This window comes from Mastacembelus armatus, chromosome 22 (genome assembly GCF_900324485.2).
Source record: "Mastacembelus armatus chromosome 22, fMasArm1.2, whole genome shotgun sequence".
NCBI classification, from domain to species: domain Eukaryota; kingdom Metazoa; phylum Chordata; class Actinopteri; order Synbranchiformes; family Mastacembelidae; genus Mastacembelus; species Mastacembelus armatus.
Genome location: NC_046654.1, coordinates 12,596,228 through 12,624,226, shown reverse-complemented (window position 1 = coordinate 12,624,226; position 27,999 = coordinate 12,596,228). Strand labels below are relative to the sequence as shown.

Sequence of the window (27,999 nt, the reverse complement as noted above, 5' to 3'; positions counted from 1 at the left end):
GTCGTGTTCGTTTGACCTGGAACAACAACAACAAAAGGTTGAATTAGCCGAGCATTGCGTTTACATTAGTCGTTTTTTGTGTTAGCCTTTTTCGTTGACAACAAAAATGTCCGGAAAGGTCAAGGACCTCCTACAGATGGATCTGTACGGTTTGCTCGGTATTGAAAACACCGCTACAACGAAAGAGGTGTGTAAATTAGCTAACGCTAGCTGTTAAGCTAGTTAGCCCCATACAAACTGAAGCGGTTACTGGCTGTTAGTGACAGTAAACACATTACAGGCTGGAGATGTTGTTTGGACAGACGGATAATGTTAAATGTTAAATGTTAGAAAGCTGCTGTGTTTGTATTATAGAGATACAGTTAGGATGGGAGGTCATTGGTGACTGCATGTAGCCTGCTACTGTGAAGCAGAGTGTGTTTTCATCGTGTGTTTGCACGACAGGAAATCTTCTTTCAGTTAAGAGAAACTCCAGTTAAATAAAGCGACGATTAAAATTTTCGCTCCAGGCAGACCCCCAGTGACATGAGACAGACCAGACTGCTAAATCACAAACTGGTGCTACACCGAAAATGCCACTGGGCGGCGCTATTACATAGATTAACAGACTGGTACTGAAGCGTGTAACTCAAGAATGACCTGAACTGCTTTCAAGAATCATGAATATGATAAGATAATGAAGTCCATATAGGAGGGGTGTGAAATAAATACATTTCTTAATCTTCCAAGTCAGTGTATAGTCTAAGCCAACATAACTGATCACTTATAAGAAGAGTGGTGATGTGATTTTATCTGATGAGGCCTGACAAATGAATCATTTGTGGGCAGAAGATGCTGAGGAAACAAGTTTACATGTGTTTGCACGTCTCTTCATACCACAGTCATAATTCTTGAATGACCTGTTTTCCTGCATGGGTCTTATCTCTGGGAAAAGGTCCCCGTGCTCTCTTCTGCATTTCATTTCCCAGCTCAGAGTGGTTCATCGTGATGTCCTGAATCCAGCTTTTTCCCTTCCACCGCCTCGCCTCACAGTTTCCAGCATCTAGAATCCACAGGCCTGGAGGGAAATTTAAATCACCGCCAAAAGGAAGGAAGAAGTTAATTTCTTAATTGGATTTCAAAGTTTTGTCCTCTCCAGAGGATTATCCTGGGGGAAGTTAGTGGTTGTGGTCTGAGCAAAATTGAGACTCCAAAATGCAGAAGGCAGTTTCTGTGAGGTCTGTTGATGGTCGAGAGAGATAGTAAGAGTCTGTGTGTAGAGCACTGAGTCTGGGAGAGCTAAAAAAAAAAAATCAATCATGTGTGTGAAGACAGATGTCATCAAATGGACTACTTATCCCAGTTGTTTGGCTCGCTGCTTCACTGCTATCAGGCATGTTTGTATCAAAAAGAAAGAGGAAGAAGCTCATCCAGAGCCTGTTTATGTGGTCTTAGCCACAGCTTGTAAAACATTGTCTTGACGTAGGGGATTTGCGGTCTGCATCTCCCCCTGGTTGTACTTAGCCTCTCTTTATACTATCAGTTCAGTTAACCCTCCTCTGAGCTTGGCTGGCTGATAACTGCTGGGGAATCTAACATATCACAGCCTGTGATTTAATGATCATGGGGGACCAGGATTTAGGTTAGCCACTATTTAAAGAGTTGTGCTGATCCATATCAGCGTGGCTTGGTTCATTACTGCCTAAGTGTTTTACCTATGAAGACCCCACATGAATTACGTAGCGTATTCATAGCTCCGAGTGTCTGCTAAAGTAAATAAAATATTAAGAGCCAGTTTTGATGGTTTTAATTCACTTCTATGTGCTTGAGATAATTAAACTAGAGTTTTGCAGTAGGTGAGTCCTGATATTTAGCTCTCTTTTGTTCTCTACAGTCACGTCCTCTTTGCACCATCTTTGCTCATTTTTGCCTTCTCCCTGTTGTGGCTGTTATTGTTTTCCTCCTGCTGATAATGTCCTGTAAATAGCAGAGCATTGTAATTAAGGAGGATGGGCCCATGGCAGATCAGGCAGCTAATCAGCCACACAGGCCAGGGGCCCTGAGCTGCAGCTGAACTGGGATCAGTACCATAATTGGCACCAAATATACTGGTGTAATTGGGAGAAGATGTGGGCATGCATCAAAGACTGTGGCATGCAGGGATCAGTGCAGCCCAGAGTCTGGCTTTCACCAGGCACTAGCCATTAGACTACTACTGTTGGCCTGCTACTGCAAGATCAGAGATTTTCCTTGATTTCTTGGATCCTCCTTCCACAAAGTGAAGTGTGGCATACAAGATTGTCTCATGTATTAAGAAAGGAAATTGGGACTCTAGAACGAGAGATGAAGGATACAGAAAATTTAAATACTAGTATTTTTGCTCATTGAGAGTTTGTCTTAGCCAAGTAGTTCTTCTGTTTTTTTTGTCCTCACCTGGTCTCATAACTGATTCAAGAGCCAATCCTAAAAGGTCACTGTGAACTGCACACAGATAATAAATTGCTGCAGGTACTGTAATTAACTGGATTAGACCTGTGGGAAGATGCTACTCACTCTTATCCACACATGGGCTAATCTCTTCAGAAGTTGGCCAGCTTTGGCTTGCAAGGGGCTTCAGGGGCTTCCAGCATCAATTAAGGTTTGTGTGCTACAGCATTGAAGGGAGTAATCATGTATTATTTAACAAAACAGCACTGGAGGCACAGTAGAGAGAAGATATGCTGAAGGATGCTCGAGAGAGAGGGAAGAAAATGAAAAGTGTAGGAGATGGAGAGAAAGGGAGGTAAGATAATTAAGTGAACTGTAGAGAAACACGTGTGTTAAGTGAACCCAGCGAGGCAATGTCGATGGTGTGCAACATGGCTGCTCTCCAGCAGAACAGCATCACAGCGGTGACAGGTCAAACTTGTCAGAGAGCTCACCAGACGTCAGATGTCTGTCCTGACACTGTCAAGCATCTGCTATGTTTAAAGCAGATGACATGTTTATCTTGTCATCTGGCTGCAGGTGATGAATATGATGAGAAGTAAAGAGAGTGTGAACTGAGGACACAGCAAAGCACCTCTGTTATTTTAACCCATGCGTACTTCACAGCTGTGAATTGTGTTGCTTAACCTAAATCTTAATTTATTTTTTTTGCAGTCTGAGTCTGTAGAAACTCTCTGTGTGCCAAGCAGCAAGAGTGGACATGCCATAATTATGTCCAGTCTCTCTAAGTCCTTTCAATGAACCAAGTTCACTGTTGGGACTACAATGAGAAGAAATCTCATGTCGACCAACAGATAGTAGAAAGGACCCTGCAGGCGGTTTAATGGAGGCTTGTTGCTTTTGTGTAATGGCATGGAGGCTTAGCTCTTGTATTGTGGACAGTGGGCATCCGGCCTTAATGTGCCTAAGTTGGCTGTCAAAGTCTCTCATTGGCGTTTCTGTTAAAATAGCTCGGACTCTGATGGATTACACCTTCTGCTGAGTTCCCTTAGGGTTGACTTTTGTTTTCCCCCAGTAAAATCAGCTCTATGTTTTTTGGAGTGCTTTCGAGAGATAAAATTGCACAAAACAACAGTCAGGGAAATGCTGCATGTGCCAGAGGACAAGTGGTGCAGTGCAGACATTTCCCAGACATGAAGAAAGGAGCTCCCACTTTCTGTGGCCTGTAGCATACTGGCAGAAGATTAATATGCTTGGGGTGGGGGTATGCAAAATGCTAGTCTGCCTGATTAAGGCCGGTGAGACTGTGTCTGTATGTGTTTCTGTCTGAGCTTGCGTGTATGGGGGAGATGTGTGTGCCAAATCCTTAACATGCAATGCACATATATGAGCGTGTATGCTGTGTGTAGAAAAGCTTCTGTACTCATCAGCCTCCTCTGATCTCTGTGTAAAATTTTCCTGCTTCCCTTCCTTCTCCAGAGGAGCAGAGATCTAATGAAAACCACCTTGTCATTAACTGGTCCCTAAAAGGACCAGTGAATAGTTAACATTCCAAGCAGTGACCCAGAGTTAAAAAATCAGCTATAACTAAAACCTCATATGATATTACAATACTCCAAAGTATTGTTTAGTTTTTCCACTTTTGTTCCATGAACCCCCCAAAACTTTTGGCTGCCAGCCTAAGATATTAATGGCAGATTCTCAGATTTGTTATGGACAATGGCACTCTGTTTGTGTATGTTATTGTAACTTTTTTTTTTTGTTTGAATAAAGATGTACTAATGCTAGACTGCAACCCAGGCCACATTTAGCTAAAAAAAAAAAAATGGCAGTGGGCCTGAGAATTGTTTGGAATTCCTGTGCGGGTAACTGTGCAGTATGTGCTCTGTGGTTAGATTTTGTGAACAACGTGTCAAAAGGACACGAAGCAGAGGATCAGCTCAGGTGTTGATTTGATCCAGATAATACAACCACTGATTCAAAATGCAGACCACATTTCACCCCGAGCGCTTTCATGACAGACTGTTACGATTTGTGCCATTATTTCAATGGGACCATAATTTTTTATTCAGACTTTGGTTTTGTGGGCCAAGGACGACAGGATAAAGATAATTGGTACTGAGAGTAAGAATTTAACTTTCACATGACCAGAGCCTAAGCTTAAGTGGATGATTTATTCTTTTTGTGTCCTAATCAACATTTACTACTCTGCATAACTTCAGTACTTCTGTTTCTCTCCTAGATCAAGAAAGCTTATCGACAGAAAGCCTTGACATGTCATCCAGACAAGAATCCAGACAATCCCAAAGCAGGTGAGTGAGCAGTGTCCATGTTGCTTTCTCCTCAACTTCTCTGCGTCTCCGTTCTACGCCACAGACCTCTGTCAGTCACACAGTAGATGTATTATTTGTTTTTGCAATCTTGGCAGTGTTTTCTGAAGAATTAGGGTTAATCATCTCACCAAGCAGCCATCAAGCTCCAGACTTAAAAATGAATGCTCTGGGGCAGCACTCTCAGCAAGTTAAACCCTGCCAGACAGCCTAGCCACAGCACCTCTGTAGAGGCTTAACCAACGCTCCTCTCCCCTGCTGGCTTTCTACCCGGAAAGGACTAGCCAAACACCACCAGCACCATCATCACCACCACTTTCCACACTATATCTCTCCTTGGCTTTAGGAGTCCTTCCGCGGCCTGTTGCCAACCAGCATGTCAACAATTAGACCAACAAATCTCAAAGTAGCTTTTTGTTGGGAGGGGGAAAAAAAAGCACCTTGGACAAAAGTCTGGCCATGAGGCATGTTTTTAAGTGAGGTTTATGTGGTTGCTGGATGATTCAGACAGTTCCAGATTAAGTCAGGGGAAAAAAAAAAATTGTGGAAATTGGTCGGGGTGGGGGGGTTGAGAGGGATAACACAAAAGCAGGGGGTCGGTTTCCCAGAAATGGAAAAGAAGCGGTTTGGAGGGCCTCAACACTTGAACCCGCACATGGACAGACTTTGTCTCTATTGCACGAGAGCGGAGTAAGTCTTGGGACTTGGTGCCCCTCAGGGGAAGATTGTATGCATGTACGAGGTGACTTGGGGGTCATGATTCCTCACTGGCTGACGACATCCCCTATCCTACTATTCCTCATTTTCCTCAACCACCCATGTTATGACACTCTAGGCTGCCTAGTGGGCATGGTGGGTCTCTCCCACTTGGGTTTCATTCTAGCCCATTATTTGCGTGTAGGTAATCTGACCGCCTCTGCTGGCAGCACGGACTCCAGAGCCTTCTATTAGTGCACACTGCAAGTCCTCACAGGGAGTAACAGAATCAGTCCACTAGGCCTCTCATAAGTAAATGATTGTCTGGCTAGTATAGTGCAGCAGTGTGACAGTTGTATGAATGGGAGTGGGATTGTGATCTCCATGTGTATGTGTGTGTTGGATGATAACTGGGAAAGTAGAGTCTTGTAGTGGTAATTGCAGCAGTGTGCTAATGGGAGATAGGTAGGGAAGCCAAGGGTTTGTGTGGGAATGCATGGCTTTCTCATTTGAGGAATCTGATTTTGTGAGACCTGTGGCACCTTTTAAAGAATAAAATGTCCAAGTTTATCTCAGAAGTGTGTTTCAGCTTCAGTTGAAAGTATCAGTCTAAGCACCCAATACTGTAGAATTTCACTGCCTTCACATCAACATAAATATCATCTTTTTCTTTGGTCTTTATGTAAATTTTCACCCATTTAAAATTTTTTTTTACAGCTCATAGTACATGTGTAAGCCTGCTGAAATGTTCTCCTTTGCAAAACATAAAATCAAATGTGTTTGTTTTTTTATCGCTAGTTTTCAATCTTATCACTTCTGTTTTCTAATTTTTCCTAGTGGAACTCTTCCACCAGTTGTCCCAGGCTCTTGAGGTGCTAACTGATGCTGCTGCTAGGGTAAGACCACAGATGCTTCTTATCTTATCAAAAAAGTACACACACACACACACACACACACACACACACACACAGTTCATGCTGATGTCGAACACTTCTTTCAGGCTGCCTATGATAAGGTTTGTGCTGCCAAGAAACAAGCAGAAGAAAGAAACAGGAAACTAGATGACAAGAGAAAGAAAATTAAGCTTGGTGAGTACTTTTCCTAATCTTATAGCATCCCAAGGCTCTTGGTTTGCTGATTTTATCGTTAGTTGGTTTTGCTTTGTTATTGGAAAAGGTTACATTTAAATCAGCTCGTTTGTCCAAAATATACAGAATTAACACAATAAGTAATGCAGACAGCATCATGGATTGACCAGTATGAAATAAAATAAGAGCAGCTGTTAGAAAGAAACATTTATTTTGCATGGTTTTGTCTGTTTCTTTGGGGAAAACAAATTCATTATGGGTAAATGAATCATGTGTGTCGCTGTGACAGACTTGGAGGCCAGAGAGCGACTAGCAGAAGCTCAGAGCCAGGAGGAGGTGCAGATCACTAGAACACTTGAAGAAGAGGTAAGAGAATTCAGAGAAGCCATATAAGAGATGATATTGTGCCACACATTGCCTGGAGTGAAAATTTAAAATTTCACTGTACTATATAGACCTCAGCCGTGCACTGGGAGCAAAGTAGTTTCTTCGCATCCAGGAAACTCTGAAGCACGCCCAGGTGCTTTTATTCTGTTCTGCATCAAATACTCACTTCTGATTGAGTTGAAATATTTCACAGGCTTGGGTCAAGAACAAAGGATCTATCCAAGAGAGGGTTTTTTCAATGCCATATCATAATTATCAGTAAGCCCATTATGTGATATTGCATGACTTGATGCACTTTGTTCAGAGAGCCAATGATAAATAAAAATAGTGTGCGTGCTTCCAAGGTGAGTCATAAGGCATGCACTAAATGTGCTTAATGCATGTAAATGCATGGCTATGTGCCTTGGAGAGGAGGTAACCAGTAGGTGGCACTATTTCATTTTCTGCCTCATGTCAAGTTGATGTTGCCTTAACTGATGAAAGAAGGTGGTCTGTAGACTTTCCAGAAATAGCAGGAAGGATGTCTTAGTATGAGAGAGCCATATATACATGATTAATTACATCAGGTCTTAATGAAGAGTCAAGATGCGTACTTTACTGTCACTCATAAGTAGTTTGTCTTTGTACATTACTGTACTGTGTCTGTCTGTTTCCACCAGATTGCCCGTTTAAGGGAGGAGGGATCCAGGCAGCTTGAGGAGGAGCAGAGACTTATCAGAGAGCAGATCCAGAGAGAAAGCGAAGCACAGCAGCAGCAAATAGGAGACCACAATCAGAGAAGTATGTCTGCTTCCAAGAGTTAGCCTTGTCCATTCAGTGCCAGACTAGTTTAACATAGACCTGCTCTGCTTGGATAAATCCAGTTTGATCCAGCAAATCATTTTAGAATTGAGAAACTTCAACGAACCCTCATTTCACAGTCCTCATACTGTCAGCTCGACCACAGTGGCCATCCAGCACCCTGTGGTTCACCGAATAATATTCCCAAAAATAAAACAATGACAATAGCTGAATGTAAATTTGAATTTATGTTTTACTTTAAAACACTTTGAAGAGCTTTAGTTTCTTAACAAGACAACTTGGCAGAGTAACACAGGAATGCGAAGTTCCATACACACACTTTGAACTTTGAACCTCTTCATAATATTTTTTAAATAAAACCTTAGTGTCTCCATCCTGGACATGTGAAAAAAATGTCTGAAAAAAGAAAGCTCTGGAAGTGTGAGTATTAAACCAAGGTCTGAAGTATTGTCCCTTTTTGCGTCTGGACAATCACTCGTGTGTACTCAGCACATCTTTAAAGTCTGTTTCATTTGAGGGCAGTCAGGCCATTGTAGCCCTCTCCTGGATTATACTGCCTATTCCATCTCGAGAGGCACTCAGTGGATCAGCAGACTGTAGCAAGAGCCATATGCTCACCATGTGAATTTAAAAGTGAATTTAAAAATGTTGTACATTTGCATGGGTCCCTCGACTGCCAAAACAGTTGTTTCTTTGTCTTTTCAATTCACTATCTCAACTCAAACCCATGTATGTTTTTGTTTTTTTCAGGCTGTTCCAGGAGCAATGTCACCCCCAAACTGAAGGTAGGGCTTTTGACTTTGAGAGATAGGAAAGAGAGGTTGAGGTCGAGTTGCTGTTAATGGTGAATAACCCAGGACAATTGAAGAGGTTGGGATTGTCCCAGCTTGCTCTTGATGAAACTGCACCATCTGAATGAAAATGCAGGCAGAACCTCAGCAGGGATTTTGATAGAACCTTAGACATGTGTAATTAATTATTTGGAGACCACATAGGAAGTCTCACCACCGAGTTAACAGGCTATTGTAACGCCTGTTCCTCCAGAGGCCCGATGTCGTCAGGAGACCTGTAACTATTCCAAGAGAGGACTTATTGTATTTCCTCCTGGAAACGGCCAAGCCTGCGCATATTAACGGACACTAGGGATGTTAGCTAATGTGTTTAGACATTAAATCTGGTTTTAAAATTTGATATCCATCTAGTGCACCAGCATATTCCCTGATGTTTGTGTGTTCACTTAGAAAAACAAACAGCAGCCATAAGACTGACAGCATTGCGGGTTATTTTCATGGACATGGGAATATTACTGCGTAGGTCTCACAGGCTGTTGAGTCTTTACTGCACTTACTCTTTAAAATGGTATAAAGTGTCAAGTTTTTAATATTGTTCAAGGAAAATTTCTGCACATCCAACAGTGCGATTTTTTTTTCTTTCTTTTATTCAACATGATCTTGTGATTCTTGTTTAACTTCATTTCTAGGTTACAAAATGTAGAAGAGTGTTGACTAAATGTGGAAATAAGAAGATACACAAGCTTTAGGCCAATGATGATATTATTTTCATTAGGTAGGTGAATAGCGAAGGCAGATAGCCATTTGAGTTGTTTCAACTAAAATCTTTTCTCTGTATATTTTTATAAACTAGCAGCAAGAGAACAGCAGTGTGTCGGTGTTGTGGGTGGAAACCATTACATCATGCAAATACTGTAAAATCTTATGCAAGGATTAATGGCTAAGAAAGTCATCAGTGGGTAGAAGAGCCTGCTTTTGGAAGGAAACTATACATTTTTTGCCATAATTGTTGGTATAATATTATTATAATATTTCTGACAGAGAGCAGAATGCTGAAACTGAGTCAACACTTGTGATTGTGCTTCTAGTGCTTGCCATTTATAATGCTATTTCAAGCAGTTAGTGTGATATTGGCTAGACTTTGTTCTGCTTTGTATTTGATATTTGATAAGTTTCCCAATATCACTGTTTTTTTTTTAGGACTACGGGAACTGACAGTGGCATTTGGACGCAGGACTCCTGTGGTGTTTAAAAAAAGAATTAAAAAAAAGAAAAGATAAATTATGTAGTTGCCTTTAGTGGAAGCTGATGCTATGCAGAAAATAGTTTTACAATCCAAAAAACAGAAAAGAAAAAGGGAAGAAAAACAGGCAAAATGGCAGAGAAACACTGTTACTCAAACAACTAGCTTAGCCGCAGTTCAAAATTAGACACAACACATTGCAGGAGAGGACTGCCTCTCTTTTTGCCCACAACAGAGCACCTTGGGTAGTGACCTACTTTGGATTACTTAGTCATCATTGTGTCTGGTGTTCAGTTACACAGGTGAGTCACTATGCATCATCTAGTCCCGGGCTTTTACCTTGCCTAGCTGTTCGGGACCCTCGGAATGAATGGAAATTGACTGCAAGTCTCACAGGTGGTGCCAGGGTGATGTTCCAAGAGCTTAACGGCTTTCTCCCATAGCTCCAATCTGTCCTGATGATTATGATTAATCTGTGTGTCATTGGAGCCAGGCCTACCTGGCGTGCTTTGTCTCCTCGTCAGCTGCGTTTAATCAGCTGCATTCTAATCATTCGACATTATCATGCACTTCTTTAAGTCCTCAAGGCTAATACTGGTCCATCCTTTTGCTGTTCTTTCTTTTCCCAGATGAAGTGGAAGTGCAAAAAAGATGATGAGATGAATGGAGGCTATTCTCAAGACATTCTACTGAGACTTCTGCAAAAGGTAGAAATAGAATAGGTAGAAGTAGTTTTCCGGTGCTACAGAACATAATGATTTTATAAAGAACATTCTTGCCTTAGGACTCTTATTTCATACAGGGTATGATGACAGTGTGTATAAATATGTGTACACACACACACACACACACACACACACTCACACATACTGCTACAGCACTATAAAATTACATATTTTTTCTCTACCCTCACTGTCCCAATGCAGAGCTCCACAGTAATAAACCTGCCTGCAGAGTCCATCTTATTTGAGGTCTGCACGACATTAGTGCTGTAGATTGTTTTATTCTTCCCCTTAAACAAGGCCCATTAAGTTTTGTTGCAGTCAAAGTGCTGAGGGCAATTTTGCAGTGCCCTTTTAAAGCCATGCACGGCATTGTTTGTGCCCCTCTTACCAAGAGATTAAGCAGTGCCAAGGGAGGCATTAGGAAATGTGCTCTTCTCATGCAACTACTACCACCTTATACTATGATCTGTCACAAGGGTTTTTGGTGGAGCATAGGTTGGCCTGAAATGAGGATAGGGCAAGTATCACTGACGTCAAGCCATGCCTAAAAAGGCGTTTGAGTTTGTCCCTTCGCACGCACTCAGTCAAATATGATCCCAGGCAGGAGGGTTGTGTCAGAGTGAAGACTGTCGAAAAAATATTGTTTCTCTTAAAAAAAAAAATGTTTGGGATGGCAAGAACCAATGAGTGACAGTTAATGGTCTGGTCAAGTAGAAATAACGACCGCTGTGTGGGAAAGCAAGTATGGTATGTGTATACTTGTGCATGCATACGTGTGTGGACTTGTGTACTTTGGCCACCTAAAATAATACATCTTCATTTAAGGAAGAAAAAAAACATCTTAAGATATTTATATTTTATGAAACAGAGGCCTTTTGAGGGTCTCCTTTGTCACTATTGGCTTGCTCCAGTGTCTTTAGTAAGCATAAGCATTCCTAGACCTTCCTGTTCCCAGAAAACTACATTTTCACAGAATGAGATACTCAAAGGCTGCGTCACTCTTGCTCTTTGCTCCCAAGGCCCTGAGAAGGGCAGGAAAAGGTTAATGATACAGGTGATATATAACTGATACAAATGCTGAGGTTTTTTAAAAAGATTAAAATGCTCTTAAAAACTGCATTTGACAGAAATTCAGTTTTAGCCTTCCCCATTAAAACTTTTCTTTTTGGCCAACCCTTCCTCCCTGTTCTTATTTTTTCAGGCAGCTGCATGAAGGACACATCCACATTAAGCATGGCAAATATAATTTATCAAATGTCATTGTACAAGGATTAGCTGAAATGACGATAGCCAGTTTTACCTCTTGCCTCTTTGGAGAAGTCACAGATATCTCACTTTTATACATGATGGACTGTAAGTTATATGTAAGTTAATATTCTTTGCAGTGTTACTCAGGCCTCAACATATGAGCCATATCATTACAGATTAGGTTTAAGAATCACACACATATTGAATCCTTACTACAGAAGTCTGTTATATTTACCAGTGTTTTGAACTTTTGAGTCTGCATATGCTTTGTGTTTTCATGGTTATGGGTTGTGCTGTGAAAGGAAATACTGATTTGAATATTATGCATCTGTCCTCTTCCTCCATTTCATTTAACTTTTCTTTTATTCTCCCATTCCTTACCTCTAGTATGGGGATGTTTTGAATGTGATTGTATCGAGTAAGAAGAGAGGAAGTGCTGTGGTTGAATTTGCAACTGTGAGAGCAGCTGTAAGTACATAACTCTTCCAAGTCTGTGTCCTCATTTTATTTGTTCAGTAATGAAAATCTTCTCCAAAGCAGACATTTGCACGGAACCACATTTGTTTACCACTCACTTGCCTGAGTCTCAGGTCACTTGCTGAGTTTGATTATTACAAAGAATGACACCTGTCATAGACTCAGCAGCCTCAGGACAGTCTCTGCTACCTAAACTGGTGTTTTAGTCATTTTGTCATGTAGAGATCTCTGTGTTGATGAAAACCATTGGGCAGAAGAACTTCTGGCTGCCTCATTGTTTCCCTCTCTCTGGATCCTCAGGCCCTGTGTCCTGATGGAGTACATTTCTGTTGTGGTTTCCTCACCACAGTGTGGTTTCTCTCCTGTGAAACATGTCTGCCAGTCTACTGGGACCTGGGCACAGTGCTTGTGATCTCCTGAATCTAGCTTGGATTTGGGAGTTTGTGTTATACCAACTGTCCCTGCATAAATGTCCAGGTGTAAAATGAATAGAAGCCAACTCTGACAGATGTCAGGCTTTCTTAATATAAAAAGAGAAACCACTTATAGTTCCATTTGTGTGTTTAGGAGCTGGCGGTTAAGAATGAAAGCGGCCTGAGTGGAAACCCCTTGAAGATTTCATGGCTTGAAGGACAGCCTGACATTCCTGCTCCAGCATCTCAACCTGGCCAGTTCATGTCTTCACAGGTGCTTGTATAACCCAAAAATGCGTTGTTGTGAATTCCCCCCTTCTCATGAAGTCTGTCAACTCAGTTATAAAACCTTCCCATGTACAATGCTTCCAACACAAATAGCATTGCATAAACGCTGTCCCCCAAAGAGAGGTATGTAAACCATCAGAGGTTTTATTTTCATATCAGTGGTGCAGATATTGCCCGAGTGCTTGCACACTCTTCATCTGGCCTAGAACAATGTGTTTGGTTAAATGGACTTTAGTTTATTTGGTTTACGGTGGTGAGGCTCTGGCCCAAATCCCCTGATTGGCGGCTCATTTATGGGCCTGACCTGGGACACCCCAGGAATGCTACTCTGCACATAGCAGCCCAAGAGAGGCAGTGTGTTGTAATAGCAGCCTGGCACGTGAGCCTGACTAAATTCCCACACTGGTGCCAAGAGAGCCTGCACGACTGTGTTGCTATTGATAATAAATGTATTGGTCTGCACAAAGCACATTTCCCAATATTTGCTGCACAAACTAGAATGCCTAATTAACACAAACATCAACATGTTCCCTCTGATGTGTTGCCTAATGTGATTTGGAAATCACAGTAGGCTGTATCATAACTTTTTTTTTTTTACTGATTTTGCATGCCTAATATTTTATCTTTTGCTGCCAGCACACATGCTCCATTACTGTTTAAGTATATTCTCATTTCCACTATATCCAGAATATATAGTGTTTCTTTGTCATCAGATTAGTTAGAAGGTATGGTATTAGATTGAAGGTATGTTTTGTGTCGGCCATGTCCATTTCACCTCTGCTATGTTGGGATCTTTATTTACATGAGAGGGGCTGCAGATTGTTAAATTCCCTGCTGATCTGTGTCTCCAGTGCTGCTGCTGCTGAACTGGGTTTCACCCCTAAGCCCAGTGCCGTGTCTCAGAACCCTTGTCACGACTAACATAATGAGACTCAGTCTGCACACTGGGACTTGTCGCACTAATCTCTTTAAATGTTATTATGGTAACCTGGTTTGCCTTACAGATGTCCAACGTTGATTGCTTCATCTTTTCTTTGTCCTGCACCCGAGAGTGAAAACATTACTACAGTGGGGTAATTTTCACATTATCCCTCAGCGAGAATACCTCTCACTAAAGACCCCCACATGACATAATAGGTGAAGCAGTGTACTGTAGATATTGGTAATCTTGGTCCACATCTGGCCTAGGTTCAGTGAATCTGGAGGTATTTGAGAAAGACAGATGGAGACAGAGGTAAAGAAAACCAGGGCCTTGGAGGTCCTCCTGACTCTATCTGAAATCTAAAAGTCAGATTCTCTGTTATCTACCCCTGCATCTCAGCCAGCTGTAATCACATCGGAGCAGCTTAAGTGAAAATTTGCTTGTTTAACCTCATCAATCCAAACAGTGCTGAGCGAGCAAGAGAGCTCAGAGACGCAAAGAAATGACTTCAGCATCAGCTTTAGTTTTAGCTCTGCTGGGCTAAATAAATGAATCTGGGACCAATGTGAGGGGCCTAATGAAGCAGGGAACACAGGGTCCAGTGGCCTTGAACATTACTAATAATTATACTATGATATGATTTTTCGAAAGACGTGCTTAGTGATGCTCGTAAGTGCAGCCATTTTTAGCCATTCTACACCAATCTCTGTCATATATTATATATTAATTGTGACGTGAGATAACCGATACAGTTTAAGTGTCAGATACTGTGCATGTAAGTGCAGTATTTTCTGAGCTGTAACTAATTGCATAAAAATAGGATTTCGCATGTGTAGCTGACTTCAGATTCCACAGTCTTACTAATAATTCATATCTCACCTCCCAGACTGTCTTGGATATGGAGTCACTACCTAACCATGTGCTTTCTCCCCGCAACACATCATTTTTGTGTCTCTAGAGACATGATGCCATCATCAATCTCTGGTGTCTTGATTTATGGTTTATTGTCTAGTGTGGCATACCATTTTATTTAAAGTGAATCTCTCGTAAAGGGTTTAAATTTAGCTTTCTTTGCCTGCTCCTTCCATCTAGAGCCGGAGAATGATTGCAGGCTTGTCACGACACAAACCAGATGCACTAGATCAGCTATTCTAGGATTGTTTTTTCAGCCTGTCGGTTTTCAAGTGACTGAAAAATGCACTCTCACCTAAAATACCCTCAGAGTCTGGAAGAGGTGCACTATACTGTATGGGGCTATGCTGCTGGCATAGTTAACCCTGGACTGACGTCTAGGAGGAGGACCAACAGGCTTCTGTATTTTGCAATGATCAAACCCCTAAGGAGGACATTTTATCCGTATTATTGGCTAGAACATATAATTAAGTTGTGTGTCAGTTCTGAGTGGATATTGTAATGCGAGACTGGCTTTGACTGTATATTTGGTAAGATATTGTCTATGTACACAAGGACTTCTTGACTCCAACTGTCTGTAGTTTGATAATATGCCCATAATGATGCAAACATCTTCAACAATATCAGTTTCACAACATAACCTTTTGTGTGTGAACCCTCATGAAATCATTCAGCAGGTTCCAGTAAGCATCAGGTTGTACTGATAGATGCAGTTGTACTTGACAAGCAGATCTCTTATTTGCCAAAACAATGTTTAGAACTGTTTTAGTTAGTACCTGACAAAATGAATAACTTATAATAGCTACTATTTAATGAAATAACAGGCTTTCTTGGTATTTTGTATGACAGCACGTTTAAAATTTTGGAGGGAGAGAAGTGGTACCAGATGTGTTTTTAATACTTCGTAGCTCGGCCAGTTTGTGCAGCGCAGACAAGATAATTTGTCTTTAATTAGAGGCTCTTTTTTCTCATATCAGTCATGTGTCTGAACACTTGTTGACCATAAGTTATGCGGTTCTTTACACTAAGGCTGTTGTGTAGATACCAGCAACACAACAAAGAGTTTTTCCCAGAACAAGCACTCAGTAAATGTTCATCAGGGGCCCTTATAGCAGCCTGTATTTGAAAAAAGAAAAGTCAGAAATTGCAGACACACCCTGGTTATCATGGTTAAATGCCACTTCTTTGTGATAAAGGTGTGCCTCAAAGCTGGGCCTGCCTAACTCAATGGTTGCTTCAAAGTCCAGTTAACTGTAATACACTCTTTGTCTATTACAGTATTACATTTGTGAAATCCTGCTTGGCATACCTGTCTAATTTAGGCTTGTAAGTCTCTCCACCTTTTATAAGATATTGTGCTGCTTGTCCAAGGCTATAATTAAATAAGAACACCGTTGTGACATATCTCATTGCCTCTACAGTGACTTCTGATAGTTAAAAAGCCAAATAACTGTCCATCTGGGTGTGTAAATTATTTCATATGAGCTTGTTGACACCAACATGTCTATCCACAAAACCAACAATCTTGGAATTTGAAAGATATTTTTTTACTTCCAAAAGTACAAAACAAAAAAAAAATGTTTCACAATATGTTATTGTCTTAACATATACAAGAAACAGGGGCAATAATATTCAGTTAAAAATAGGCAATGCCAAAACAGATGCAGTGCAGAGTTCCCCACATTGCTTTTTCTGCTTGGACATAGGTAGAATTCTAAATCTATTGTTTTAAACAGTGAACTTCTGGTTTGTATGTTTTGCACTGTGACCCGTGGGGCACGTAGGAATTTGAATAGTTCTGAGTTTGCCCTTCTGCCTTTCCTGGCAAACCCCCACTGACTGCTCTGACACCAGACCTGAGGAAAAGGGACCTTGTCTGCACAATGACCAGTTGGCATGGTTACATGTACACACATTTGTATGGCTTCTTAGTTGCATGGCAGTGTACGTGAGACACAGGCATTTATTTTTTCCATCTTGGTGGTCTGTTTGGTCAGAAGGTAGTACTTAAATCCTCATCAGACCCTATGCTGCAGTAATGGATGTCTCTCTTCCCATCCCCTTGAGACCCCCCCACATATGTGGAAGTATCATGTTACCCCTTGCCACTCTCCGGCTTGTGTGCCACTCCCGAGAGCATCAGACTCTGATTTGCAGCTCTTTTTTTTTTTCCTTCTTCTGAGGTCTTGGACCTGTGGCCTGGCTTGGGCTGTGGCCCAACCTGCCACCGCTGGTTGGCTTTTATTGGAAGCAGAACTAAGTGTTTGTTTTCACTGAATTGCTTAGTATGACAGATGGGGGGTACCTTGGTCTACCTTAGAGTGGGGCCTCTAGTGTGCGTGCGGAGGAAAAATTGGCCTCTGAACACAATAGATTGGCAAGCACATTAAGAGCCAAGACATCACAGCTCAAGGACCTCAAATTCCAGCTGCAGCTTTTCTTTTCTTAAACACAACACTCTTAAGTCTTAACAGCCATCTTAAGTGCTGTGTGGTTTGGGAGGTTATGAGAATAAAGGGTGAAAGTAAAAGAAGGTACAAAATGTCCAGCTACGAGTTTGACATCAAAGCAAAATTTACACAATTTATCTGCAAGGACTTAATCTAACATTAGCCCTGTCTTTTTTTTGTGGATGGCAAAAAAGAGTACAGAGTAAAGTGTTCATCTTAGAGGCTTGCTTTGATTATCTGGATCTGAATTTAACATGCTGAAAAAAGGCTTAATCAGTCTTTCCAATGTAGTAGTTCCCATTAATATGTAGGTGCAGTCAGTTCTTTCTGTGCTCATTTTCCACTGCGTAGTACACTAGGAAGTGTGTCCCTGTGTGCAGTTTGAGCTGGATCTTTTCCCTGTGTTCTGTTCATTTAGTAAAACTTTCCTGAAATGTTTGTTAGCTATATGTCTACTTGTGGAGTTTGTCCATCACCTGGAGAACATCATCCAGGATTGATGGGCCCAGGTCCAAGTTAAATGAAAAACCACTATCCTCTTCTGTCTGCTGCCTGGCAGTTGTGTTGCAGATCTTTGTGGAGTCTGTATCCTGGTCTGAAGTCACACTGCCCCGTTGATGACTGAGATTTTGATTGGAAGCAACAATTGTCCCTCTTTGATAACCGTCCTGCTTCTCTGTCTCTTCGTCTCCTTCCTCGCTGTCCAGCAGTGGCATAGAGCTGCATTTCTTTCTCTTCTGGGAAGTGTTTTGCTGGTGGCTGACAGACCAGTCTGGGCTCACTGAACCCTGTGTCTTATCCAGGTTCAGACGAGGGGGCTTTGGCGGTGGAGAGCAGGCCAAGAAGAGGTTCTGTTCGCTCTGAGAGCTTTGTAAAAGCAGGTTTTGGTCCATCTTTAAGAAGGACAGGTCTCCAAAGCTGTCTGAATGGGCATTGCTGCTAATATGTGAGATGTGGCGGAAAGCCAATGGTAGGCTTATCGTGTTGACTGACAGCACCTCTCTGTGCTTGGAGCTCCTGCCGGTCCAGTGACCAGAGGATAGCTTTCTGTGCAGTGCTGTTCTAAGTGGCATCTTGGGAGAGCTGGTTGAGAAATATTTTTATCTGTTGTTATATCCTTGACAGTCTGTTTCTTTTTGTATTTCCTCCTTTGTTTGATAGTGAATCTTTATGAAGTGGTGAAGTTTAAAAGCCTAGTGCAAAAAAAAAAAACAAGAAAGGAGTGTGTTATAATTTGACAAATGATAGTCTGATACTGAGTTTCCTGTGAAAGTAATTTATATAACACTACATTATATATCACTTTCTTATAATCTTCATTTTCCCCTCATCAGGCTTGAATATGGAACAGGTCTGTGCTTGTCATGTAATTCAGGACCAGATGTAAGTATTGGACTGTATCAGTATGCTTGATGGGAATCGGCAGCTATTGTTTAGAGGTTGCACCTGCTCCACTCAATGCTGGATAAATGAAATTCAGCGTTATTTGGCAGCAGTGGGATGTTCCAGCAATGCTTTGAAGCTTTCATTTCTAAATATTTACTTTTCAAATCCCTGTTTTTCCGATAAGTGCAGGTGTGGTCTGTTGAATATCCTCCAGAGGAAGTCTATTAGCCTACTAAAGACTTCCAGTAACAACAGCAACAACAACAAAAAAAAAAAAAGAGGATTCCCAAACTGCAATTGTTATTCTGTACGCAAGTGCATCGCATCTCTTCATATTTTGTTTTGGAAGAAGAATGCGAGGTTTTACCGTAACTTCTGTCAGAAATCATGATGTTAAAATCACTTATGGACACATGTTTATAATTTTCTGAGAAGTACAAACACTTGGGATGCAGTCAGTTTATTTTTCTGTGGCGTGAGAGTTATGGAGCGACTCTGGATGTGGAAGTTAATAAAAGGAAATATTCTTAGTCCATGAATAACATTACACTTCCATTTTATTTCAAAAGTAAATCATCCTTTTTGTAATTTAGTTGGGGGAGTTTATATTATGAAAATTTCACATCCACCAACAAAACCTTAAAGGAAACATTTTGGCTAAATTCAATAGCACTTGAAATGAAATCTGAACTTTGCATTCTGTGACTTGTAATCATTTCACTGAGTAAAGCAGAAGTTAGTTAATCAATGCTGGCAGGTCGATTAGATAATCAGCTCAGTGCCTTGTGATTTTACAGTCTCTCCAAACAGCTTTGCCCACATTAGATCTGTGTTCGTGACTTGAAACACTCACTCTGTAAATTTGTAAGCCACTACAGCAAACAGGTTTTGTTAGCCTGTAAAAGTTTTATCGGCACTTTAGTAGCAGCGGGAGTTTGGAGAGCGTGGACACAACAGCATTCCTTTCCAAACATGTCAGTTTGGCCAAGGAGGAGTCTTAGAATTTCAGCCACGAGTATCACGTTCAGGAAACACTTGACCAAGTAAAAATTAAAGAATCTCACGTTGGCCAAGAAACAGAACGATCTTCCTCAGTACAGTCATAAACGATCCATCTTAGAGACAGATGAGGACACAGTTTGATGAAAATGAGTTATGTTTTTGATTTCTGGATTTTTCTTTTCATGCAGTTCTTTACCTAGTGGGATAAATATAGTAAGAATAAAATCGATTATATATAGATTGATTAGCTTCTTACCTGCCTTGATGAGCAGATACAGGATATTTGAATGCCACACATGCACACAAATCACTGTCAGAAAACTAGGCTGCATCTACCAGCACCCTCTGACAAGCTCTTCCTATACATGATGAGACTTGTTTAACTGTTACAGAGAAGACCTCGTTGTACAGCCTTGAAATGGAGACACAGACACATCAACTTTCCACATCCAATTGTAGCATTTAACACACTCCATTGTAACTGCCAAGCAACAGGTTCTTACCTTTGTCCATATGGCTGCCTAGATAGATGTTCTTAGTCCTTGCGCTTTTGATCCTTTTTTTTTTCTGATCCTTGACAGTGTGATCTCCCACTTGCACTGCAGAACCTTCCAGGTGTGTTGATTGTGAAAATCTAATAGATAATCAAGGTGAGGTCATGGTACAAGACTGTTAAGGCATCCAGGTGGAGGCTTTTCTTCAGCTTTATTTCTCAAGCTTGCCTACGTTATATCTTCAGTCATCATTCTCTAGAACAGTTGCCAGCTGTCACATGACACCCTTGTTGTGGTGTAAGTTGTTCTTTAGTCATAAGTGTGTAAGTCTTACTGGTGGATTGGCTGCACCCATTACCTGTGGGAAATGCTGGTGCCTGCTCATTTAATTCCTGTGATCTGGAGGTGTGGGAGAAACTACAGCACACAACTGAATTTAAGTGTTGAATGGTGTGTTTGAGTTGGGAGAAGGGTAAGAATTTGAGTTTTAATAGGTTAGTGAGTGTTTGACAAGTTGTGTTTGTGCCTGAAAGTGTGTGTGTGTGTGTCAAAGTTGTGTGCTTGTATAAAACAAAAAAAAGGAAGTTGTAGTCAATGAGTGAAACAGGTCAGTCACTCAGAGGACGGGGTTAGATCTCTAATCTTCATGTCATTGTCCCTCTGCTTTGCTGATTTCCTGATTTCCTGCCTGCTGTTGGCTTCTCTAAAGCCTCTGAGTCCACACCACTCCACAGGCCATTCTGCCTGATTGGAGGCCAGTAGCTTCTCTATATAATCAAAGCACATGGTCCCACACAGACATGTATAAACAGGCATACCGGATTGCAGCATAGAAATAACTTGTTACATTTCCAGTTCTCACGCCCCCAGCTTGTTGTCATTGCCTTTGGCATGCTATAGTAATACAGTAATGAACACTGTGGCAGAAGAGCTATTTTTTCTGCTCTGTGGAATTTGTTTGTGTTAAAAATGGCATGCTCAAAGCATTTTGTTGCACTCTAACAGACAGTTATTGTTTCTTGCTTTGATTAATAGGTGTTTTTGGAAAGATTCTGTTTAATTCTTCTACAACCAGTGTTCCTGTGTTTTAAAGAGGCTATTTTAAAATTGCCAAGACACCAACATACTCTGATATTCTCCCCCAAGTCTTGTGTTTCATGAGAATGGAGGACCTGGCTGTAGATTTCTTTATCCACTGTCTTAATGCTTCTCTTTCTTCACTAAACCTAAACATTGAGGGTGTAAAGGAAATGGACAAATCATATCTTCCTCTGCTTCTCCAGTCCTTTCAAATCTGTCCAATAAACAATAGGCGTGCCGCCGGATCCTCTCGTGTTCTCCCGTTCTGCACTCCAGCTCCAGCCAGCAAGACCAGACAGAATTACTCACGCAATTGAAATTATCATAACATTTACTCAAGAGTGAAACAGAACATTTTTGAACGTCTCTTGAAACCCAATCCCTATTCCACCTACAACCACAAAACACAAAATTTCATGCTAAAAGACAATCAGGGAGAGGAGCAAGTGCTATCTGTGGTATTTTGGAATGACCCCACAAGACCTGCTGTCTGACCAAGACTGGGCCTGCTCTCTTAGTGGTGGTGTCCTGCTATGTAGCCTCCAGGCGGATGCGTCTAGCCCTGGTTGGATTTCTGTGTAAGCCTCTTTTCTAAGGTCTGACCACAGCGGGCAGTGTGGTTTGATGCAGCTATGCTGGGCCTGAAATCTGGGATGCTGCATGTTTTTGTTGTTGAAGGATAAAAAGTATTTCCAGATATTGCTTTGATTGGCACTATGAGCCCAAACTGAGGCTTTGGTGGATATTCCTCATCAGGCCCCATAGACTGCCAACACTATCCAATTATTTTATATCAAAACGTTTTTGTCCACGATGGACATAAGACATGCTCTTCTTTGATAAAATAAATAGAAAGTTTTCTTGTAGTAAATCTATCAAATACCCAGAGTACAGTCAGCACATGACTAGACAGTTCCTCTGTTGTAATGGGGCAGGCTGCAACTCTGTCTGTTCCAAAAACAATTTCAAGTAGCTGCTCTTGGTAACGTCCTTTCATCAGTTCTGCATTTGTCATCATCCCATTGTCGTTACTGTTTGTCTCCACAATTATGACTCAACAATGAGCTTTTTGAAGCCACTCCAACAGAATCTTGGCGGCCTGACTGCTGAGAGGAAGTGCAGACATGTGACTGCCACATGACACCAAATCTGATATCAGTCAAAGTCCAGGTGTTATTGAACGTCAAGTACAGAGTCATCAACGCATGACAAAGCTTACAGTAACCTCTAATCAAAAATTATAAGGTCACGTCAGGTCCAGCACAGAAAGGAAGTGAATAGGCTGGATAAGAGATAACAGATAGGGCTTGCTTTTTGTCTTCTGGGACCCTCCTGTTGTTAACCATTTACAAATGAGCCGAGGACTTTGCTCTCTTACTTAATTAAACCCGGATATCACAGCTTCTATTTAACTACCAGATAAAATATGAGTTTTCAGAGGAATTTTGGTGGGCAAGGCTTGTAAAATATCACAAAGCCATCTGTTTGAATCTTGCTCTTGCTCTTGATTTGGTATTTGCAAGTTTATAAAGCTAAATATACATATATACATGTATATAACTCATAACTTTTTCCAGTGAATGCAGGCAGTGAGTAAAGGCTGGGAATGTGTAGCTGTGTCTCATTTCACTGAATCATTTCTTAAGTCAATTAATCAATTATTAAATCATGACTGATGTGTTTACACTACCTGGGGAGAGTGGAGAGTTGAAGTAAACTCATCAGGACACATACCACCAGCTGTTTGTTCTACGCTACACAGATGCTGGAGATAAAGAACGATGTTGACATGAGAACGTGTCGTATATGCAGGAAGGGAACAGTTATTCTGATTTTTTTTTTTTTTTTTTTTTTAACCCTTCATAATAACTGAGCTCTTTTTGACATCTCATTCTTACCAGTCCCACTTGTTTTAATGGGAATTTTTTTGCAATCACAGGACTTTTCCCAGAAGGCTAGGACATGGAAAGCATAATTTGCTTTTACGATGATGTACTTTTGGATATTAAAAAGGCAAAGCCCCCACGTCTCCTGATTCTATCCCTCAGCTCATCCATCATTAAGAGAAAGGCCAGGGCACCAGAAGTTCAGGTCTTTGCTGCCATTTCTCTTCTCACTGTTTATTTCTTTTACATTAACAATTTCCAAAGACTCTCCGTTTTCGTCCAACAAGCTTTAATTCTGTCCAATACCTGCAGTCCACACGCAACTACTATTATCTGTACCCGTTGTTCTTTCAGGTTTTATTTTGTTGATGTGGTTTAACTCATGATTTTTGTCTTAGTATAATTTATATCTGACTAATTTGTGAAAGTAGAGAAATATGCACTGCCCCTCTTCCATTGCAGCTCAACTTTTTCATGTAGATTTTTTTCAGTATCTGTATTTTACATACAGTAAATACCTTTCCCAGTGTACGTTGAAGGATGCCTGCAGATTGTGCAGCATGCGCATAAAATAACTGAACTGTGTAATTGTTGTTACAGTCAGTAGTCTGTAGGTGCATTCACTAATCTTGCATTTGCTGTCAAATAAAAAGAGCTCTTGTGCTGGTGTTCTATTCAGAAACCAGATGTTTGCAGGATGTGTGCATGTAAAGGGTTAAATACAGGAAGTAGATTTGGGGCTTAATCTCTATGTAGTGCTTGTTCTTCGCTAACACAAACAATATAATACACCAGACTTTGGGGTTTTATGTTTGCTGTGCCTTATAATGAATGATGATTAATCCTTTAGCATTTACAAAGCTCGAGTTCTGTCTGCAGAGGAATTTTACCTTGGCTCCAGTGTTGCATGTGCAGTACCTCTGCCTGCTGACTGTTTGTTTGAGTTAGCAAGAGTGCTTGGGCACCCACACTCACACACACATAATCACACAGAAATGATCTCTAGATAAGTATTCGCCTCTCATAAATCACATCTATAGCTCAGCAACACACACAGAAACACACTTTACTCCACCGCACACACTCCAGATAAATAGTGCCTTGATTAACTTCATCTGAGTGCATTAGAGGCCGAAATGTTAGCCTGGACAACAGAGTGGGTTTGTTAAGCAGAGGCCATTCTTCTCTTGGCAATCTATTGAGTCTTGGCTCAGTGACCATCTAGTGAGAGATATCTGATAGGTAATTGTGCTAATGTGTAATCAGTTATCAAATTCAGAGTAGTAACCTCTCACACTGCAAGGTTAAGAGACTGTAAGCATGGAATGGCAACTATTTCAGTTGAAACTGGCTTAAAGCCTTATTTACGTTTGGGAAAATGGGAGACTAAGCAAGGAGGCAACTTCATTGTTTATTAGGTTGCTACTTGACCATATGTTGTCTGCCATATGTCTTCCCATCTTTGACATTTACACTGATGCTGTTTGACAGGTTGAAAAAATAAGAAGCAGCTATAAAATAAAATTCAATTTCAAGGATTTGAATAACAATACCCTTCAATAACAATACAAAAAGAAATAATTACCAAAGTATGATCCTGTAGAATAGTGGGCTTTCAATTATCTAAAGAGAAATGTCAGAAGGAGGTTTTGTCTTGGTGGTGGTGATCAGAGCCACCATGTTTCAACTCAGCTGAACACCTATGGCAGATTTTGGAATGACTTATTAGGCAGAGCATCATTATTAAGACTAACTGGGGGAATGTTTTTCAGAATAATTGGCCCCAGCTGCTTTGACCCTGTTCTGTGTGTGAATTACCTGCAACGCTGTCCTGGGATGAGGTCCTGGGTTTGATTTGTGATAATTTGCTGGGTTAATATCGTTTGTCTAATTTTGTAGGGATCGGCAGTCTCACCCCAGTCCACACACACTTGCGCCTCTTTTGCACACACATACACTTACTCATGCTGACATGCTTACATACTGACAGAAACACACACAAAGAAATGGTGTAATGTGCAGCTGATCTGACAAATTGTGCCAGGGGAGCACAGAGGCCACCTGTGCTGAGAGACACCTCCTGCTGTGAGTGTGTGAGTGTGTGAGTGTGTGAGTGTGTGAGTGTGTGAGTGTGTGAGTGTGTGAGTGTGTGAGTGTGTGAGTGTGTGAGTGTGTGAGTGTGTGAGTGTGTGAGTGTGTGAGTGTGTGTTATGTTGCCTGACTCAGCACTGGTGGTATTCATGATGTCATTACTGGCCTGTGGTCAGACTGGGGTGTGCTGTTTGGAGGCCTAGCCATGCGCTGATGTCACATAGCTAATCCTCAGCTTGTTTGTGTGTATGCGTGCATATCTGTGTTTTACTACCATCCTTCCTCCGCGGTGGCCTTGTGTTCTCGTCTCTTGGCTTTGCACAGGGACCCGTTGTTTGTGTTCTGTGGTTTCCTACTCACTCTGGGCCCCAGTGTTACTGCAACAATCACACACGTGCATACATAGGTACACACCAAGTGTTTAGTTACAGAGTGATGCACTGGCTAAACATGTACGTTGTAAATTAACACCCCTGGCAATGTGTTATATTGCTCATAAACCACCTGTTAATTCTCTGAATTCCCCTACACCATTTGGTATCACTCACGAATATGTCAGATAGAGAACAGGACAGACCAGTTCTGACTGTTCAGGTGCATATCACTGTAGTGACCAGTAGAGGCCAGGGTAGAGTGGAGTTATGTTTGCTGCAGACGAGGGAGCATTCTCACCACCTTGCTTGTGTACCTTCTTGTTTAATTTGAAGATGCAAGCATTGTTTATCTATCGAATGGTGTTTGCGTGATATTTCATAGTTACGTGTCAGACAAGGCCTTGAACTCACTTAACTGGAATGATAATAGCAGTTGTCCTCAATCCAGGGGTGGGCTGGAGGTGGGGGCAATAGAGGGTAACTTCCCCCCACCAAGCCTCTCCTCTCCTCTTAGTCCACGTTTACCTTCTTCCTCTCAATATATGGATGTTGGAGTCCCTCTGATGTTTTCCAGATGCCTCAACTCTAAGAGTGCATCAACCTTTCTTCATCAAATCACTCTCACAGTTTATCGTGCAGACACTCACTCACTCACTCTCTCTTGTAGCTTACTGTCTTGTTAAAGAGACACTTCTTTGGCATGCAGACTTCCTGGATATTATCCTGTAAAACAGTGGTTTATCCTATGGATACTTGGCTGGCCTGCCCATTCAAAATAGTGTATAAAATGTGTATAAATATGCACATATAAATATTGCCCTACTCAGAAGTTTAAAAAAAAAAAAGTCTCCTTGCTTCTTTTCCCTGGATGTGTGTGTTGGCTTGTATGTGGCATTTCTGACCACACCGATCATGGCCTCTGTGTGTGTGTGTGCGTGGAAGAGGTCTGGCTTGTGTTCCACCCTGCTTGATTAGCCATTACCTTGTGGCTGCCCTCTCCGATTCCCCCCACAGAAAGATAATCTCTGGCCATTGTTGTTCAAGCCCAAGCCCTTCAAAGACATTGCAAACACATAGTGCCACACAGACGACTGCCAGGCCTAATCCCAACCCTCATTTTGGGTTTTAATGACATCAGGCAGCGGAATTACCCTGTCAAAGTTGCTCTCTGGGCTGCTGTCTCATGCATGTTCCCCCTGCCATCATGCTGATGGTAACTGAGATGAGAGCATCTTTCCGAGTCCGCATCTCCTCCTCTCTGCGCCCACGAGCCCGGTTGTGAAAGCAAACGGACAGTGGACAGCAACAGTGATGTCATTCGCTCCATGCTGTTGTCAGGATATAAAATACGGCCATGTTTAACTTTTTATGTTTATGTAATGGCTCATTTGACATTTTCCTTGAGTATTTATTTTGGGTCACTTCACTGAATTTATATATTAAAATCAGATTATTTATGGTGAATTCAGTACCATTTCTGAAGTTGGTTATAAAACTTTTTCTGCGGCTTTAGGAGTTTAAACAAATCTGAAAAGTAAATAACCCCTGATGATGTCATCAGGGTTATACTGTCTTCGGCTTGGAGACTACAATTTTATAATGCGAATCCTGTCTACATTATAAACTAAAGGTGGGTAGTCTGATAGGCATTAACAGTTACCAACCACACAGCTACTAATGAACAAGTGCTAGGGGTTGCACTGTGGGAAATGTAGGATGAAGAAAGGTTGGAGCGTGACCCATGCAAGGGACTAAAATCTCGGCCTGCTGCTGCACAGTCCCTTCACTGTAAGTGCAGTAATAACGTGCAGTTGTAAATTGGTAGTAAGCTGGAGTACCGTTTCAGTAAGGACTGATGTGATGACAAGAGGTGCAGCTCATCATGTTTTCCTTATCAGTTAATCTGTAGAATGTTTTCTCCATTGCTTGGTTCATACAATGATCAATGAACAAACCAAAACTCAAAGTGGAAATAGAACAAAACATTGATCATCAAAATAAGTTGAAGTGTGTTGAAGAACCTTTGCCACTTCATTGGTCTCAGTTTTAGCACTAATATAGGATGAAGGCTATCATGCTTGTGTTAAAATGTGCTTAATATGTGTGATATTCTCACATCATGGCCTCATTTTATCTATATCTTACTACAACGCTCTCTGTTACCATCTTATGTCTCTCTCTCTCTCTCTCTCTTTCTCTCTCTCTCTCTCTGTCGTAGGGCTCCTTGACAAATGAACGCGACTATGAGAGTGTGGTGATGATGAGGATGAGACAGGCTGCTGAGCGACAGAGACTCATAGAACAAATGCAGAGAGAGGATGAGGAAGAGGCTGCCGGGTCGTAGCGTGGCAGGAACCAGCTTGGTACCAGCCTTCAACTATCAAGTGAATATCTGTTTTGAGCTTTAGTTTCATAAAGCCTGTTAGGAGTTTTGTTATTATTTTATATGTACACTGTGCAGCAAAATAAATCTTTTTAATAACAAAATTGGTGGTTTTACTCAGCGCAT

The 27,999-nt window shown here is 41.4% G+C and overlaps 2 protein-coding genes across 5 annotated transcripts; one reads left to right on the top strand and one right to left on the bottom strand.

Moving 5' to 3' along the window:
- The first annotated feature begins 11 nt into the window (after positions 1 to 11).
- On the top strand, positions 12 to 27,977 carry dnajc17 (DnaJ (Hsp40) homolog, subfamily C, member 17). Its single transcript, XM_026298584.1, has 11 exons — positions 12 to 187; positions 4,649 to 4,718; positions 6,270 to 6,328; positions 6,433 to 6,520; positions 6,810 to 6,886; positions 7,567 to 7,687; positions 8,459 to 8,493; positions 10,372 to 10,449; positions 12,103 to 12,183; positions 12,760 to 12,879; positions 27,709 to 27,977. Exons 1-11 carry the CDS (start codon positions 107 to 109, stop codon positions 27,832 to 27,834), a joined length of 936 nt encoding a protein of 311 aa, XP_026154369.1. The 5' UTR covers positions 12 to 106; the 3' UTR covers positions 27,835 to 27,977.
- LOC113125247 (cdc42 effector protein 3) lies at positions 16,895 to 20,507 on the bottom strand. 4 transcript variants are annotated; one of them, XM_026298612.2, is made up of 4 exons: positions 20,418 to 20,507; positions 20,069 to 20,199; positions 19,822 to 19,977; positions 16,895 to 18,370 (listed from the first exon to the last, which is right to left on the bottom strand). In XM_026298612.2, the coding sequence occupies exon 4, from the start codon at positions 18,248 to 18,250 to the stop codon at positions 17,630 to 17,632; it is 621 nt and encodes a 206-aa protein (XP_026154397.1). In that variant the 5' UTR covers positions 18,251 to 18,370; positions 19,822 to 19,977; positions 20,069 to 20,199; positions 20,418 to 20,507; the 3' UTR covers positions 16,895 to 17,629. The 4 variants fall into 4 exon arrangements, with proteins under 4 accessions (XP_026154397.1, XP_026154390.1, XP_033180899.1 ...); XM_026298605.2 differs by having other exon boundaries at positions 19,628 to 19,977; positions 20,069 to 20,506; XM_033325008.1 differs by having other exon boundaries at positions 20,069 to 20,506.
- Positions 27,978 to 27,999: the final 22 nt, after the last annotated feature.